General features: G+C 46.4%; 1 protein-coding gene across 1 annotated transcript in view; it reads right to left on the reverse strand.

Annotated features, from left to right (window-relative positions):
- The window catches only part of SREBF2 (sterol regulatory element binding transcription factor 2), a 65,509-nt gene that overhangs the window by 29,922 nt on the left and 17,397 nt on the right, over window positions 1-18,190 (reverse strand). Inside the window, exons 2-3 of the mRNA XM_021687453.1 lie at window positions 1,441-1,860; window positions 314-495 (exon numbers count right to left, since the gene is read on the reverse strand). Of these exons, the coding sequence (XP_021543128.1) occupies window positions 314-495; window positions 1,441-1,860 (602 nt within the window). The remainder of the gene's footprint in view (window positions 1-313; window positions 496-1,440; window positions 1,861-18,190) is intronic.

Raw genomic sequence — 18,190 nt, forward strand, 5'->3', positions numbered from 1 at the left:
TGAGAAACTACAGTCCACTATAATACGTGACTTAAAAACATTTTGGCATATCTCCAGTTTTATGCCCATTCTATGTGTAAATCGAATAATCCACCTACACTGACTGAGTCTGCATGAGGGCCCGTGCACATCCACAGAGACCATCTCAGCCAGGTCTCCACACCCAGCTCCTGGGTGTCTCGCAAGGCCCAGGCACCTCAAACGCTGCTCCTTTACACGCTGCTGGTCCTTCTAGTATGTAGACCACAGCTTCAACCAAAGACCAGCCCCCAGCCCCCACCAGTGCCTCCCCGGCTCCTCAGCAGCCACCTACCGGGACCTGCTGCACCTGGGGGGCGGCGACTGTCTGCACCGTGGCCGGGGCGAGGGTCTGCAGCGTGCCATTGGCAGTCTGCGTCAGCACCCGCTGGGCCTGCACCGTCTGCACCTGCTGCTGGATGGTGACTGGCTGCACCTGGGAGGATGTCACTAGGCTTTGGACTTGAGGCTGAAGGACTTGGGAGAAGAGGAGGGAAAAGTCACACAGATGAGGAATGCATTCTGTCATTGTAGCTGCAGTACCAACCGAGGATGGGGTGCCTCAGGACAATCCCGACTCCCCACCTGCTGCTGAAGAAGATGTGCACAGCCACTTACAGGCTGGTCTAGATAACAAGAACATTCCATGAGGGCTGCATCAATTTCTGAGGGAATGAGAACAGATTATTTTATTATTCTGGGTGCTGGGGTGGAGGTGAGGGGAGCTAATCGGCACGTGACTGCACCCAGCAAGGGAAGTCAGAGACACAAGGAACCAACAATTCCACCGGGTTTCATTTCTTCTCGTGGAAGGAACAGAGAGTGCACTCTGGGATGACTGTCTCAGCTTCTTGCTTTGCTGCCTCTCCGCAGCCTCTAAACCCTCAGAAGCCCACCGAAGAACCGTCAGATCCTTTGAGCTTGAGAGGCTCCCGGCCGCACAGGCACGGGGTGTTAACGACACGGGAAGTCACTCACTCAGCACACACGGAGGGCCTGCTGCAAGGCCTGCTGCAGGGAGCCGGAGCACCTGCTCTAGGCCATAGTCTGTGGTGGCTGCTCAGGAGCCGTCTGCTGAATGAATGGCTCTCAACCTGTGGGATCTGGCTGGTGTCTGGGTAAGTCTCCGGGCCCATTTTACTCAAGCCTCTAACCCTAGTTACCAGCACGGCCCTGTGTCTACTCTGCTTATTCGATTCTTTGACCAAGTATCCTCGAAGCAGGCACAATAGATCCTAGGGTGTCTGAGGAGCCAGAGTGTGAGCTGTTCCTGTACTACCGTCCTTGCTGCCAGTGACCCCCAAACTCCTAAGACTCTGTCATCCCCAAAGAGGGCAGAACCGTCTACCTCACAAGTGTCTGCAAACTGGCACAGAACCTTTTGAACGAACGAAGCACTATCCTGTCTGACTTCTGAATCACCTTGAAAGCTGGTCGCCGCATTCTGGTATATCAAAGGCTGCTGGATGATCCTCGTCTGCGGAGCAGTGCTGAAAGTCGGGGTGATCATCACCGTCTGCTGCTGCAGCTGGGCCTGGGGCTGGGGCTGGGGGCGGGGCTGAAGAACAGGAGTTGCCCGCGGCGGGGTGGGCACCGTGCTGGGGGGAACCTTGACCTGCAGGGCTGGAGCCTGGGGGGAAGCGGCCGAGGGAGAGAAGGCAGGTAAAGGGACCTGGCTGAAGGACCGCTGCTGCATCGAGGGGTCCCCGGCTCCGCCTCTCCCATTGCTGCCGCCACCGCCGCTGCCGCCGCCCCCGCCGCCACCGGGGAAGGAGCTACACAGCTGCTCTGGAAACAAGTCCGGGAACTCTCCAACTTGATTGCTGACAAACTGCAGCATCTCTGGGAATACACAAAAAGGAGTAATTTTATTGCCATCCAAAATATCCATTAACTTTCAAATTTGCTTAAGAAACGGAGGCATGCAGGACGCCTGGGTGGCTCAGTTGGTTAAGCGACTGCCTTCAGCTCAGGTCATGATCCTGGAGTCCCGGGATCGAGTCCCGCATCGGGCTCCCTGCTCAGCGGGGAGTCTGCTTCTCCCTCTGACCCTCCTCCCTCTCGTGCTCTCTGTCTCTCATTCTCTCTCTCGCAAATAAATAAATAAAATCTTTAAAAAAAAAAAAAAGAAAGAAACGGAGGCATGCGAATCAAAAGGCTTTCCCACGACCATAGCAGAAATGGGTCAGGAGACCCTCACCAACCTCTCAGGAGGAGAACCACCTGGGCTCAGACGGCCAACCAGACAAAGGGAGAGGACTTCACGTCTTTGATGTTCTCTCTCCACACCCTACCTCCAGGCCCTTTCTACCAACTTTCCTGATTATATCAGGCTGAACAGGAGCCACCTCTGTGCTAGGTTGAGTATTGCTTTTGGAGATTACTGCTGGTCTCATTTTACAATTGGAGACCCTGGGGTGGAAAGTGGGGAGTCGTTGTCCTAAGGCTTCTGAGCTCAGTAGCCTCAGGTGTGAAGCCACCTCCAATCTTAGCACTGCTCCCCCGGACAGAGCAGGAGTGTGGGAGTCAGGAGGGTCTGGCTGCAAAGTTGTGCCAGACCCTAATCGGCTCTCACCCCAGGCAGCCTTCCCTCCTCACCACAGGCAGGCCCTGGGCCTTCTCTCCGAAAAGGACATAGCCCTGGGCACTGTTGGTACCCTCAGGAACATTCAGGGATGATGAAGTTGATGGCCTCCGAGTCATGGAACTTTAGGGATGGAGCGGATGGAAAGATCATAATCAAAGTCCAGAACAGGGAAATAACTTGGCCAAGGTCCTGCAGCTCATCAGGGCACAGTGAGGATTAGAACGCCCAGCTTCATGTTCTTCCTCTGCACCACAGTACACTCACTGCCAGAAGGCTGGGCCAGAGCAACCCCAGCCCTGGACTCCGCGCTCTAGAGGGCTGGGCCCCTTTGGGCAAGGAGTCTGTGGGACCCAGGGGATGTGTCCACCTGGAGACCATGGCCCCCTTCTAGATTATGTTCCAAGTACCTGGGACCCCTAAGTTCCCAGCCCAAAGGGCCTTAAGCCTGCCCCCAGGTCTTCTTCCCCAAGTTCATCCTCCCTGAAATTTACCAAAACCCAACTTATTCCACAACTAAAACTCATCTCTTATAACTCCTGCCTCCCCACAGGGCTGGTCCCCATTAGAAGTCTGGGGCCTCAGCTTTGTCGCAGCTATTTTCAGACCTACAGTTCTTCATGTTGCTTCCATTCCCTCCCCTTTCCTCTCCGACACATTCCCAAGAAGCTACTGCTTGTTCCTGAACGGTACACCCTTCTCTCTAAACATTCAAGGCCACACGATGCTCTGATTTAGCCACCAAAATACCCCAAACCAAAAACAAACCAAAAACAAAAAACACCACCTCTTTTCATTCCCCCAAACCTCCACAAGCAAATCCCTCCCACCCTCCCAGGTCTCTAACAGACGTGTGTGTGTGTGTATGTGTGTGCACATGCATGCACATACACACATGCCGGTAGTGGGTCTGGGCTACGAAGTCTTATGTTAGGCAAGCAGAAAGCTACTGGGGGTTTCTAGGGTAACCATACAGGGCGACTGAAGCTTAGCAGTTCAGTACTTCCAGTGTTCCATCAGTTCAACCTACTGGCAAAACAGCATCTTGTAAGATCAAAGATTACACTAACTGTGTAGTGGTATTATTTACCAACACCTCAACACTCTGCTGTGTCCCCTCGACACTCAGCCGGCTGTGTGTGGGAAGGAGAAATGGGCACATTGCCACAGATATTGTAACTGGTACCAACCAATTCCAATTCCTTGTATGTGATTAAACTAAGAAATGTCCTTAAAATCAGCACAAAATTCAAACAAAACACACTTTATTGCTGACACAGTCCAAGTACAACACAAGATTTATAAAACGGTTTAAGGAAAAGCTTTAAGAGAAAGCTAATAATCTGCTGAGCTTTCCAGAATTCCCATAAAATTCTTACTCTGGGGAATCAGAACATCACTCACTGATTGACTGTTTTAATCCATGGAACGCTAAGGAGCACATAAGGGAACAGAGGCCAGAGGCCTGGAAGATGGGCACGGGCTTCGGTACTAGCTGGGTCTCAAGATGCCGCCTACCCAGCTGTGTGAACGTGGACAAGCCACCTCTCTACATCCTGGTTTCCTCCCCACAAAAGGCTGCCTTAAGAATACTTGGCTTCTTGGGCGCCTGGGTGGCTCAGTTGGTTAAGCGACTGCTTTCGGCTCAGGTCATGATCCTGGAGTCCCGGGATCGAGTCCCGCATCGGGTTCCCTGCTCGGCAGGGAGCCTGCTTCTCCCTCTGACCCTCCCCCCTCTCATGTGCTCTCTCTCTCTCATTCTCTCTGTCTCAAATAAATAAATAAAATCTTTAAAAAAAAAAAAAGAATACTTGGCTTCTTTGTTGTAAGGATGGATAAAACAATTTGTGCAGAGTGTTTGGCGAGAGGCAGACCCTTATAAAGGTCCCTGTTAGTGGTAATTCCAGAGCACCTAGCGTCTGGGCACTTGGCTCCACTTATCTCATCTGGTTGAGTGTTCTCCAAAACCTTTCATGGAGAAAGACATGGGCTGGCACAGCGAAGTAACCTGCAGAGGTCACAAAGCTTGTTCACAAAGCAGGTTAAGAGTGTGTAAGCAGATGGGATGTGAAGGCTTAAATTAAAAAAAACAAATCCTTTTCAACCCACACACGACAAGCTCCAGTGGTGTTATCTGCAGCCAGGCGGACAGGCACTGGGCTGAGTGGCGCAGAGGGACCCCTTAAGACCAAGCATTTGAAGGAAGAAGTAATGGCAAGAGGCTCTTTGAGCCCCCGCTCCAGCAAGGCACGCGGGGTCTTCCTGGGACCCCATCTGGTCTGCAGTGACAGAGAAGGGGAGAGGCCCCACCAGCCGGAACGAGGCCTGGAGAACCAAGGCACTGAGAGCCCACCCTGCGTGCAGTTTTTCTCTAAAGCTCCACGCTACACCCTGTGGGAGCATCCCAATGTCTCGTGTTCGCTGCTCCAATCACTGGAGTGTCACAATCACACCAGCTTTCATTTCCGCCGAGAGCCAAGAAACCCAGAAAAGACAGGCCCGGAAGAAGGCACAGGTTTTATGGGGCTTTGAAAATGAAGTTCCAGATCCTGCACGATGAGCTGTGGTCCCTAGAGCGGAAGGCCAGACTTAGGCCTCCTGGGAGCTAGGCGGGCCACCCCTAGGCCTGCAAACCCTAGCTTACCTGGCAGGGGTGCTCCTGGCGGTTACCTTCCGCAAACAAGCCACAGTCCCATTTTTTAGCTGCTTCTTAAAGTAAGGGATAAGCTTGCTTAATAAAGTAAGCTGGGCCCCAAGAAACTACCCCTGGGTTTTGGTCTCTTTAAAAGCTCATAATCAGAATCAGAGGCTGCGACTGTCACCTGTGTATTGCAATCAGTCCAGAGCGTCCTCCAGAGACCCCAAGTTCACATGCACTTCATGGAGCATGCAACCTGGAGGAAACATCAAACACTCTGCCTGGCCCAGCCAGCAGCATCTGCCTGAGAGTAAGGTGACCCAAAATCTGGGCAGATTACTTTTGGTCAGGAATATAGAGTTGAATGCCCCAGCTGAGGTAACACACTGTCTTCAAACCGCATAGTCAGTGAGCCAACAATCCTTCAGCAGGCATTTGCTACCTAGCCCAGGTAGGTGCTAAGAGAACCATTTTACAAAGGCCATTTATTCTTCTTATATTTTGTATTTATTATCACTTTGTGTTAGATAATGTTTTAAAGTAACTTTTTCAAGGGGCGCCTGGGTGGCTCAGTCGTTGGGCATCTGCCTTTGGCTCAGGTCATGATCCCAGGGTCCTGGGATTGAGCCCCGCATCGGGCTCCCTGCTCCGCGGGAAGCCTGCTTCTCTCTCTCCCACTCCCCCTGCTTGTGTTCCCTCTCTCGCTGTGTCTCTCTCTGTCAAATAAATAAATAAAATAAAAAAATAAAATAAAATAACTTTTTCAAAATCATAAAAGTCACACTCACTATAGAAAAAGTTCAGAAAAAAGTTAAATGAAAAAAAGAGATCCAGCAAATTCCACCCCCCTGAGACATCTACTGTCAATGTTTTGATGTGTCCTTCCTAAGAGCAAGGCTTGCTTGCACACACAAGCACGTGTGTGTGTCTGTGAGAACAGTCACAAAAGTGGGATCGCACTGAAGATGCTATTTTGTACCCTGCTCCCTTTATTTAGCAACACATGAGAAGTAGTCAGTGTCAACCATTATGGATATGACGGCAACCTTTGAGAGTCCCACAGTACTGTATCGTAGCATATTGTATTGACACCCTAGAATTTAACCACTTAGCGATGACAAGTGGCTGTGTTCAATTTTTTAGCATGAACAACTCTTTTTTTTTTTTTTTTAAAGATTTCTTTATTTAGGAGAGAGAGCACTAGTGGGAGGGGCAGAGGGTGAGGAAAGGAGAATCTCAAGTGGGCTCTCAGCTCAGCACAGAGCCCGATGTGGAGGCTCGATCTCACAACCCTGAGATCACGACCTGAGCCGAAAGCAAGAGTCGGACACTTAACCGATTGTGCCACCCAGGTGCCCCAGCGTGAAGAACTCTTACAAAAATCTTTTCCCACTGATCTGATTTGGGATAAACTTCTAGAAATTGATGGCTGGGTCAAAGGACAGGTATGTGTGCTTTGGGGAGGCTATAACAATCTATGCTTCCCCACATCTCTTTCTGTCATTCAGACAGTGGGGAAAGAATGACATCAAACTGTTTGGGCTTGCATGGATGAGCGCTAAATGAGGTTGGATGTCTCCCTGCCAATTTTATTGGCCATTTGTATTTCTTCCTTTGTAAATTGCTCTTGACCTTTGTGCATTTTTCTCTTGGGCTGTTTGTATCATTTTACTGATTTGAAAAAATTTCATATACTACGGGTATTTCCTCCTTCTTATATATGTGCAAATATCTGCCGCACTTTTTTTTTTTATTGAAGTACGGTTGATCTACAATCCACTTTATTTTTCTTTTAATTTGTTGAGAAAAAAGAGGGGCAACTGGGTGGCTCAGTCAGTTAAGTGTCTGCCTTCAGGCTCAAGTCATGATCTCAGGGTCCTGGGATGGAGCCATGCCACCCCCCCCAAAATCAGGCTCCCTGCTCAGTGGGGAGTCTGCTCCTCCCTCTCCTTCTGTTCCTCTCTCTTTCCCTGCCCCCCTTCCCCCTGCTCCTGTGTGCTCTCTTATCTCTCTCAAATAAATAAATAAAATCTTTAAAAAAAACAAATTTGTTGAGAAAAAAGAATGGCATAGTGATTAAGTTATCACGCCCTAGCACTATAACTTGGGGTAAGTTTTACTTCTCTGGGCCATAGTTTTCTCATCTATAAAATGGGGATGAAATTACACCTACCTCATGGGGATGCTGAGAGAGAGTTTGCATGGAATCTAAAGCACAGTGCCTGGCACTCGGTAGTAGCCTAGTGCACGTTATTCGTGATAGCTCTTTTTGACAGTTTTGCTTGGACTCTTGTTTTGAAAATTTGAATTTGTTCCAATGCATTTGGCTTTATTAGGGAACAATTTGGGCATATCATGAATTTCGTGTTTACTTATGCATGAGAGAAACACTAGGAAATGCAAAAACATACCCAAGTGAAATGAGCCACACAAAATGAGCACAGTTGCATCCCTCAAACATCCACCAGCTTCGTCAGGTCAGTGCATGTGTTATGAACCATAACCATCCACATCTGGATCAGAACTTTCTATCGGACTACAGACTGCCCTCCATCCATCACCTCACAGAAACTCAGAAGCTGTAACTTCTAACGTCCACTTCCACAAGCAAACCTCAGGTCTTTTTAAGGTAAGGGGTCCTATTTGTTGTGGTATTTCTGTATTTCTTACCCACTGAATATCTGTAAAACTGAGCTGTTTTATTTCTTAACTTTTAGTCTTCTCATTTTCTCTTTTTTTGTCACCTCTGAAGATTTCGAGTGTTGTGACCCAAATCCCATTTCCCCCATAAGCCCTACGGTTTGCATTACATGATTTTGCTCAGTGCAGTGATTTTTAGGAATGGATATGTTGCATTACAGCAGAAAGGACTGTATGCAAGTGCTGATACTGTGTAATGAAATTACATGGTTTTTGTGTTACACTGAAAAGGTCCCTCATCCCCAAGATTATAAGGATATTCACCTAAACTTTCTTCATTTAGTGTTGTTCATTTAATCTTGCACATTAGATCTGCCCAAACAACGTAAGAACACGGAATAAGTGTGGTATGTGATGTTTGTAGGCTGCTGGGAATCAGATGGACCACAACCAGTGAGCGAGAGGGAGGTAAACACAAAAGAGTTAATTCCCAACAAGTACGCTTAAGAAACAAGTATCCTGCTTTCAAGCTGATGATCCTATCTTCCCTCCTAGGATGTTTTTTTTTCTAATAATTAAGAAAAAAAAAATCAAATGTAGACTAGTATCAAACCTGAGGGTCAGTAGTGAGGTAACTTTTCCTTTCTCCACCATTTTGCTATCTGTAATCACCACTGCTTTCTCAGGACCTGAAACATTATTACCCCCATTCAGGTCACCCAGAAGAGCAGTTCAGAAGCTGAAATGCAAAGAATGTAAGGAACATAGGGACAATTATAACAGGCAAATTGGTGCCTAAAATCACTCCAAACACCAGGGGGCACATCTGCTAAGAAGCTCATAGCACAGGGACAGCATCACATACTTCAAGGGAATTCTGGGTCACCTTCTTGGGGGACAGGGAGTCTGGAGGAGGGCTGAATGACACAGGATGGCAAACTAGTGACTCAGGCATCCTATATTTTAGGCGATGGATGACTAAACTCTTTTTACTGGCAAAGAAACCACAAAGGAAAACTGGACAGGGATGTGGGGGTTCTCAAACACTTGTGTTACATAACACACACAAATGTATTACTGCATAGATCAAATATTACATAATGAAATAAAACAGTTGAAAATTAAAAGAAAAAGCAAGCACAAAGGGAAGCAAAAATCATTCTCAAATGGTCTTCTGGTCTGCTCTGTTTGGCCCTCTCTCCCTACCTGCCCAGCTGTGGGCAGCCTCAGAGAGTCCCAGCTGGGCTGGCCAGTTCTGACTTCTCTGTCCAACACAGGGCCCCAGAGCAGCTCTCTTTCAACCAGGAGAATGATCTTCAGCACCACCTTCAATTGCTCTTTCTGTTTCTTTCCTCTGCCAGAAGTTTACTATGAACTTCTGGCAGGTCTCCTTTCATGGTACCAGGGTTCTCCTTGCTTAACTTCCATACTCTGCCTTGATTTCAACTGCAACCTCCTACCTAGTGACAATTGTCTTCTTTGAGTATCTTGTTGGTCCAACAGTCTTTTAAATCAAATCAAATCTTTTAAACACAAGCTTCAAAGCTTCCTACTGATTGCTCCCTCCTACTCCAAGGGATTTCACTTCCCACCCACCTTAGCTCATCATCCACCTGGGGAAAATACCCACACCTTTTTCTGCACATGCCTCTGGCAGGGATAGGGAGGGAAGCCCTCTCTGTGACGGCCATACCTCACCCTTTCTGCTCTTTACAACCCTCTTCCTGTCCCAATTTCACAATTCCATTTCAAAACCACTTACAATTACTCTCAACCAGGACTCTTCTCTACCTCAGATCCAGCTGTCTTTGAGCTCTTGAACCCACTTATGATTTATTTGTTAAGAGATGGCTCAGTCGGTTAAGCATCTGACTCTTGATTTCAGCTCGGGTCTCAGAGTGGTGAGTTTGAGCCCGGGCTCTGCGCTGGGCGTGGAGCCTGTTTCTGATTCTCTCTCCCTCTGCCGCCCCCCCAACCCCCACTTGCACACACCCCCTAAAAAAAAAAAAAAAAAAAAAAAGGAAAATTATCTGAAACTTGAAAATAAGGCAAAAAAAAAAAGTGTCCTTTCAGAGTCGTACTAGAGATAGTCATGTCTACCATGACTACATAAAGGTCATCTGATGCTCTGTGGAAACATAAATTTGTTTGACTTTCTATTTACCACAGATTAGGCTCACATTCTGTAAAGTTAGATGTTCACTTATAGAAAATTGATAAGCTGCAAATGATTTTAAAACAAACTCAAAGGCTTTATTTTTATTGCCCTGTAGGACATTAGCCAGTTTTGCATCTAAATTTGCAATCTTACTCCTGCATCCTTTTTTAAAACTACATAAATACCAGTTTCTTACACTCTCCTTTGATCCAGCTTTGTCATCTTGATGGTTTTCTCATTAATAACGTTAATAAATCCCTGATATGTGCTGATGATATTTTAGTGTAAGAGTAGGTTTTTAACACTTAAAAATTTCATTTTGTCACACTACATAAGTTATATTTTTAAAGGCTTTTTAAAAAATATTTTATGCTTCACAAAGTGCATGGACAAAATCTTCTACTCCCCTGTACCTCTCCAAGCACTAATCATTCTGGCAGTTTAAAAAACCGGCATCAATTCACTGAAATGCTCCCCAAAGCAACTTTCATGCAATCTGTAAAAACGGCAGTTATGCTTTCTGAACCAAAACTGGAAGGGACATATCACCTCACAATGGGACAAGATATTTTTGAAATCCAGGTTATCCTGGAAAATCTGGACAAATCTGCAATTTCTGTAAAGCGTCTACTTTTGGTGAAGTGGGTATGTAAATGCAAAAGGATTTAAACGTGTTGAGCACCCACTGTGTGCTGGCCTAGAGAGATGATAAAAAAATCCGCCTTGACCTCAATGAGTTAGTGCAAAGTGACATAATCACAGCAGCAAGGAGGACACAGGGAAGGTGCAGGTGGAAGAGCTTCCTGAGGGAGCTGGACTGAAGGCTGATGGGCACCCAAAGTAAATTCTCGGCCCAGGGAATCTCACGAGCCAAGGCTTGGAGGCAGAGAGCTAGCACTGCTGAAGAGAATGGGCAACTGGTAGGGCACCAGGCTGGGCAGGTAGTCAGGGTCAAATCATGTCAGGTTCTATAGCTCATGCTGATGAACTTGGGTCTTTCTCCTTATTAAAGAAGAAAACACCATAGCAAGTCATCCAACAATGCTCTAGGAAGGGGCGCCTCTCTGGCTCAGTGGTTGCTCATGCTGGTTGTACAGTGGACCCGCTGGCCTCCCCAGAACCCCATGACATCATGAATGCATTAAGTATCATTCTGAGCACAAACTTAAGACTGAATTCTGACTTGAGAGGATAATATCAGAATAGCTGAAACAAAAACTTGGATAACTTCACCAACTGATGAAAAGAATCTGAAAATTGATTCAAGAAAAGTTCCAGTTATATACGAGGTTCCAGAAAATGGCCCACACTGGAAACAGGCCACCTCCAAGGACTATGTGAAGGAAGTGTGGCAAAGAATCATAATAAGGGAGAAAAGCAGGATGTCAAAAAGCTAAGCCAAGAACTAAATAGAAGGCCAAACAGAAAGGGGATTCCCAAGTATAAATTCAAAGAGAACTGGCTGAAGAAAACCTGGCTATCAGATTAGCAATGCCAGGCCATGAATCTAGCAATGCAAGTGCCATGCTGCCTTTGGAAAAGAACTCTCGGAGACTCAGTTTCTTGTAGATATGGAAACAATCCAAACTCTGATATATGTATATATATCACATACACACACGTGTATGTGTATACAAATATACACACACATATATACATTTTATATATATTCATGTCCATATATATGAATACGTCCAGAACATTAAAAAAGCATTTGATTCTTCCAGTGGTTTTTTTTTTAACATAACAAATATGAAAGGGCATCATCTCCAGGTTAGATTCTAATTTAATTAACCCTTGATAAAAGCCAGTGGTCACACTACTGATTTTTTTTTTTAAGATTTATTTATTTGAGAAAGAGAGAGAGCACAAGCGGGAGGGCCAGAGGGAGAGAGAAACTTAAGCAGACTCCATCTTGAGCACAGAACCTGACGTGGGGCTCGATCTCATGACCCTGAGATCATGACCTGAGCTGAAACCAAGAGTCGGACGCTTAACTGACTGTGCCACCCACACGCCCCACACTATTGATGTTTAAAAGCAAAAATAACTCAGTGACGATGCTAATAAACTTATTTTCTAATTAGAGATCACATTTATATTTTATTTAAAAGTACAGAGGTGGTTATGACTAAAATTAATTTCATGTTGATTCTAGGTGGACAACATAATATTAGCTATCATTGATACCTACTTAGTACTTTATGTAAACCCTAAGCCCAGTATTATTCTTTTGCTTAATAAACGAAGAAAATAAGATTCAAAGAAATTAAATTACTTGCCCGAGTCCCCCTCATAAGATACAAACTGGCTGAACCAAGATTTGAATTGAGATCAGATTTAGGTTTATCTGAATCTCTCCTCTATGCATACTATTTTTCCCTATAAAACAAACATTTCTTGGATTTTACATTTATGCTCATCACAACTTGGGAGAGAGAGGCAAGAGAGACCTGGAGTGACAATAAAGTAAGGAGAATTTAGGGGTGTGTGTGGAGGGGGGTGGTTATGTAATCCATCTCATTACTTCCAATATTAAGTTCAATGCTAATGGAAGATTAATCTCAAGGTAAGCATGCATGTAACTGATTCACTGGGGGAATAGAGGGGAGATATTTTTGCCTGGCTATTTGTATTTTGTGAGCATATCTTCCTATTCAAATGATTCCATTTATTCTCCAAATGAGACTCTTGCTGCCTTGATAAGATGCTCTTTCTAGAAGTCTCTCTTTTGAAAAATACAAATCAATAAAGACACACCCGTTAAGACATGCATTCAACAAACATTAACTGAGTTTGCTATGTGCCAGACACAAAATTAAATGCCTTCAAGAGGGACATGTTCTGATGGCAAAACCCTGTTACAAACACCTGCCTCGGCCAGGTGCCAAGTGTTAGGATAAAAAGAGGTACACAACGCGGGAAGAACCTGTAGTGTATGTTGCTTAAAAAGCTTTTGTTGGGGGCGCCTGGGTGGCTCAGATAGTTAAGTGTCTGCCTTCAGCTCATGTCATGATCCCAGGGTCCTGGGATTGAGCCCTGCATCGGGCTCCCTGCTCAGCGGGGGGGGCCTGCTTCTGCCCCTACTCATGTTCTCTCTCTCTCTGTATCTGTGTCTTAAATGAATAAATAAAAAAATCTTAAAAAAAAAAAGCTTTTGTTGTTGATTTTTACTGCTATTTATGTGTTTCTGTGTAAGTATATATCTATACGCAAAGTTTAAACATGATTTTTTTTTTTTTTACTGGAAAAGCACCTCATTAGCATTGCCACCCAGTTGTTTTTGCTTTTAACACCTTGCTGGCACGTTCACACATACTATGGTATATAATCTTCAAATCACCCCGTGAGGTAGCTGTTTAAGTACTCTTTGAAAAAAGAGTTAGTGCATGTAAAGCACGGAGAACAGTGCCAACACGCCGACACAAAAGTTCTTGAAAAGTGGTGGTGGTTACACAGGAAGAAACAAGTCCAAGTCCAAAGAGGGGGTGACCTGCACACGGTCGTAGGCAGGTGGCTAAGCGAGTGGCAGTCTCCCCTTCCTCTTCCCAAGCCTGTGCTCTTTTCGCAAGCACCCTGCCCCAGGAGTCGCCCCAACAACCACACTGTGGGACTTCCTCTCCGGAAGTCCCTCCTGGCGGATGCCCTGCCTCATGGGCCGGGCTCAGAATGCTGCAGTCAATAACCAAACATGGCACCACCCTGGGTCCCAGCCAATCCTTACCTAACACCAAATTAGGGGCATCAGATAGTTGGCACCCCACTTTTGAAAGGCTGTCCCTCTTCTTCTACTTATTACTTTGAAATGCCTGCTCTGAGAAAGAGGTTAAGAAGAGACTTTGAACAACAACTAAGAAGAAAAAATCTGAGCCAATGAGTAGTAACAATAATAAAAATAGTATAGAACTGTTAACAGTTACTAAGCTCTTGCTATTTGTCAGCGACTGTGTTAAGCACTTTGCTATAGATTTCCTCATTTAATCTCCATAACACTTTGAAGGAGACACCATTATCACCTCCACTTCACAGACAAGGAAAATGAGGCACAGAGAGGTTAAGTAACTTGTCCAACGTCGCCCAGTCAGCAGGTAGTGGAGCTGGAATTTGAGGTCAAGCTCTCGGCCACCACACTGTACAAATGCATTCGTTCTATTATTGAATGGACGTCACCAAACAGACCCTGGCACCAGGCAGATGCTCGTTAAGTGCCTCACTCACGAATGAGAGCCAACATCCCCCACTCAAAAAGGGAAGGACTATCATCTCTGGTCTTCCCGTATTTCTGGCTCTTCACCTGCTCCGCCCTGCACCGCACTGCTTTCACTCTCCTGGAAGGAGACTGAAAGGTGAGCAAGATGCAGAGTGAGGAACTCCCAGGAACCGATCCTGCACGGTCCTGTTCTGGAAGACAAGGGCATCACACTTCACAGTGCCAGGTAACCAAGTGTCAACAAAATCAGGTGTAAGCTGAACCACCCTCCTGACTCTCCTGGGGGCAGAGTCTCCATAGCGGGGGATCTCAACCTTGTTCAGTCCTAAAACCAGCCAGGCAATGGTGAAAGACCCCAACAACCCACCATCCCATCCTTCCACTCTACCACCCTCAAACCTCCCTGAGACTAAGGACAAAACAAATACCTGCAAAGCAGGTTTTTAAGTAGTGCTACAAATCACCCAGCGCCTGCATATACTGTGTGCTACGGTGTTGGGAGCTGGAGGATGCTGAGCACCTAGCAGGGGACCCAGCCCAGAGCTCCAGGGCTCCAAAGGGTTGGTTCCCCTCCCCCTCTCCATCTCACAGGGAAGACAAAGAAAGCCAAGCAACTCCCACCCACTGTGATAACGGCAAGAATAGCCAAGTGCCTCCCAAAGAAAGGGCCTGTCTGGGAGTGGAGACAGGACTGATCCATGCTGGATGGCAGTGGATGAAGTTTTAGGAGTCAGAGAGAAGGAAGGTTATTGCGGCAAAGGAAACAGGCTAAACAAAACCACAGCACCAGGAAATGCCCTGCAAGCAGCTGAAATGGAGAGAGCATGGAACAGAGTGGAGAGATGGAGCTGCTTATAATTAAGCTGTGAAAGGCCTTAATGGCACCCTAAGCATTTGGCTCTTATTTTGGAGGCAAGGAGAGGCACAGAAAATGTAGTGGACATTTGCCACTTTTGTTGTTTGTCCATCATCTGACCGAGCCTCCCACTGGCACCGATATTCCTTGTGGAGAACCCCCACTGGATGGTCTCAGTGGGAGGTAAGGCTTCCTGTCTGTCAGCCCAGGTTCATGCAGACCCCCAACCAGGAGCGTGGCTCTTGCGGAAGTGACCCAGGAAGGCAGTTGGGGTCCTCACCCAGTTGCCCCTGGGCTATCCTTAGCTGAACTCTGCTGCTGAGCCTCCCTTGGTTCTGGCCCATTACCCAAGTTTGGCTCTGCAGCTTTTCTGGTCAGTCTGTGCGCCACTGTCCTTCCAATAAACTCTTCTGTTCAGGCTAGCCAGAGGCAGTTTCCATGGCTTATCGCCAAGACTCCTGACTAATACAGAAGCACATGGAAGCAGCGGAGGGAGGCACCAGACCAAAACCGTGTTTGAGAAAGGTAACAATAGTTACCAGGATTGTAGTCTGCAAATCCCACACATCAAGTGCCTTTCAAAAGGGCTGTTCCCTCAGCCTAGAACATGACTCCTCTCTCCTGCCCCTTTAGCTTTAAGACCTCAGCTTCCAAGGTACCTCCACAAGAAACCTCTGATCCCACCTCTCCAATCCTTAGGTGCCCCTCCTGGATGCCATCCCAGACCTGGGGGTTCTTAGGCACTTTGCAGTTTGAGAACCTCAGTCCTATACTGTACTCTGGCCACATTGAATCCCATGTTCCCATAACACGCCAAATTATTCCCAACTCTGGTCCCAATTCTGTCAAAAATGAACACCCTGACACTTCTCCTTTTTAAAGTTCTATTCACTCATTCTTCACATCTTGGCTCAAATGCCAAAGTCCCTGTGAAGATATTGCTAATTCCCTTCCTTAGTGCTCAAAAAACTTGGAGTTTGTCCCTCTGTTATGGCCCCTGTTGCATTTCGCTTTGTATTAGATCTAGTTGTTAGGTCAGCTCCCTGAAAGAACTGTTTCACTCATCTCTAATACCCCAAAGAGTCTAACACTGTGCTGCGAATATAGTGAATACTCATTCATACTGAATTGATTTGAACAAATTTTAAAAATTATATTAAAAATTTAAAAAATAGGGGAGGGGGGTGAGAGGATGGGTTAGCCTGGTGATGGGTATTAAAGAGGGCACGTTCTGCATGGAGCACTGGGTGTTATGCACAAACAGTGAATCATGGAACACTACATCAAAAACTAATGATGTAATGTATGGTGATTAACAATAAAAAATTAAAAAATGATAAAAATTTTAAAAATAACTTCTGACCAGAGCAGGGGCTCCTAGACAGGCTTCCTGAGTCAAGGACACCTCCCACCTCATTCACACAGGGTAGGAAAGAGTATGGCAACCCACGTTAGAAGGAACAAATTCAACTCCTGACTCCACCAGCATGGGAAACCTTGGGCAATTCATTTTATCTCTGTCTCAGTGTCTCATCTGCAAAATGGGAATAAAAGTCAAGCATCTACCTCACAGCACTGTCAGGAAAGCAAACGTCTCAGAAGAACTTCTGAAAAGTACAAGGCTTCACCATAAATTTCACACTTAGCAAGGAGCATTATCTCGCCGTTGCTGTGGGATGGTGAAGGCCTGAGCTGAGCAGACACCAGTTTAACAAGGCAGCTCTATATCTGGTTCGCAGACAGGAATTTACCACTGGTCCAAACCAGATTCTGAACCCAACAGACCAGTCCCACTGGCCAGATGTGGAAGCCAGATTATAAGGGTCATTTTGACACATATTCATTAGCAATTCCAAAGGGCCTAAGTAATGCAGAAAGAGCCCTGCTTTTTCAGTTTCCAAGTCGGTCAATGGTTTAGGATTAGTTTCCCCAGGGAGCCTTACCTGGAGCCCAGCCTCTGGGATCCTCCTACTCTAAAAAAACTCCACCGTGTCAACCAACTTTAACCCTTGAATCCTGTGGTCCGAAAATGGAACATTTTACCCTGCACTCTGTGACTACTCCTTTGTGTCCCGCCCACCACACCTACAAAAGCCCTTTCAAAAGGAAGAAATAAACATTCCAAAACGGTATTATAAAGAAGGCCCTTTGGTCCTAAGAGTCAACTTGCAAAGTGAAGTTCCTCTTTCATTCTCAGATACAGTCAAAAGAGAATGTCAATTCCTGTCTTCTTCCTTTTATGTGCTTTGGTTCACTTCTTGCAGCACCTGTGACGTACACCTGCCCAGCCCCCAACTTACAGCAGAAACTAAGGCTCAGAGAGGTGCTGCAGGGGAAGTCACTGGAAGTGCAAGTGATGAGGGAACAGAAGGCTGGCTGGAGACAAAGCATAAGCCAACGTCCTGCAACCTCCCCCCACCTCCCACTCCTGGGTGGGACGTGTGACCGTCTTCCAGGAAGTTCCCAACTATCTTAATGTTAACGCCTCACTAGAGGGGTAAACAACCTTAACTTGACAATGGCGAGGCCTCCAGTATCCTGTGAGTCTTCTTTAACATGCAAAAATCCTTTCCCTTTTCCTTACCTTTCCCAACCCCTAGTATATAATCAGTCACCCCTCACAACCCCAATGCAGCAGCTCTTTCTGCCCACGGGTCCTGTCCCTGTGCTTTAATAAACCACCATTTTGCACCAAAGACGTCTCAAGAATTCTTGAGTCAGCTCCGGACTCCACCCCACTGAACCTCACTAATATTCTAAAACTTCATCATATGGCGCCCGAACATGGGGCTTTGAGTCTTTACATCTGGACTCTGAGCTTCGGTGCAAAATTCGTGAGTACTTTCTCTCTTCCTTTACTCCCATTTCCGGGGTTCTTCAAGGAGTACGGTCTTACTGGAACACTTTCATGCCAATTGCTCAGGCTGCAATCCTCTAGCGTGGCTACTCTATGGGGAGGAGAAAGCCTGCCTTTTGGCTGGAAGTTGGTACCTGGCTGGGATGGTAATAAGATCCAGAAACTTGATGCCCTTTCTTTATTCCTGTCCTTATACAAAGTTGTCTGTCTTGGGCATGGGGCAGCCACC

The sequence above is a fragment of the Neomonachus schauinslandi genome, chromosome 5, assembly GCF_002201575.2.
Source record: "Neomonachus schauinslandi chromosome 5, ASM220157v2, whole genome shotgun sequence".
Taxonomy (NCBI): Eukaryota; Metazoa; Chordata; class Mammalia; order Carnivora; family Phocidae; genus Neomonachus; species Neomonachus schauinslandi.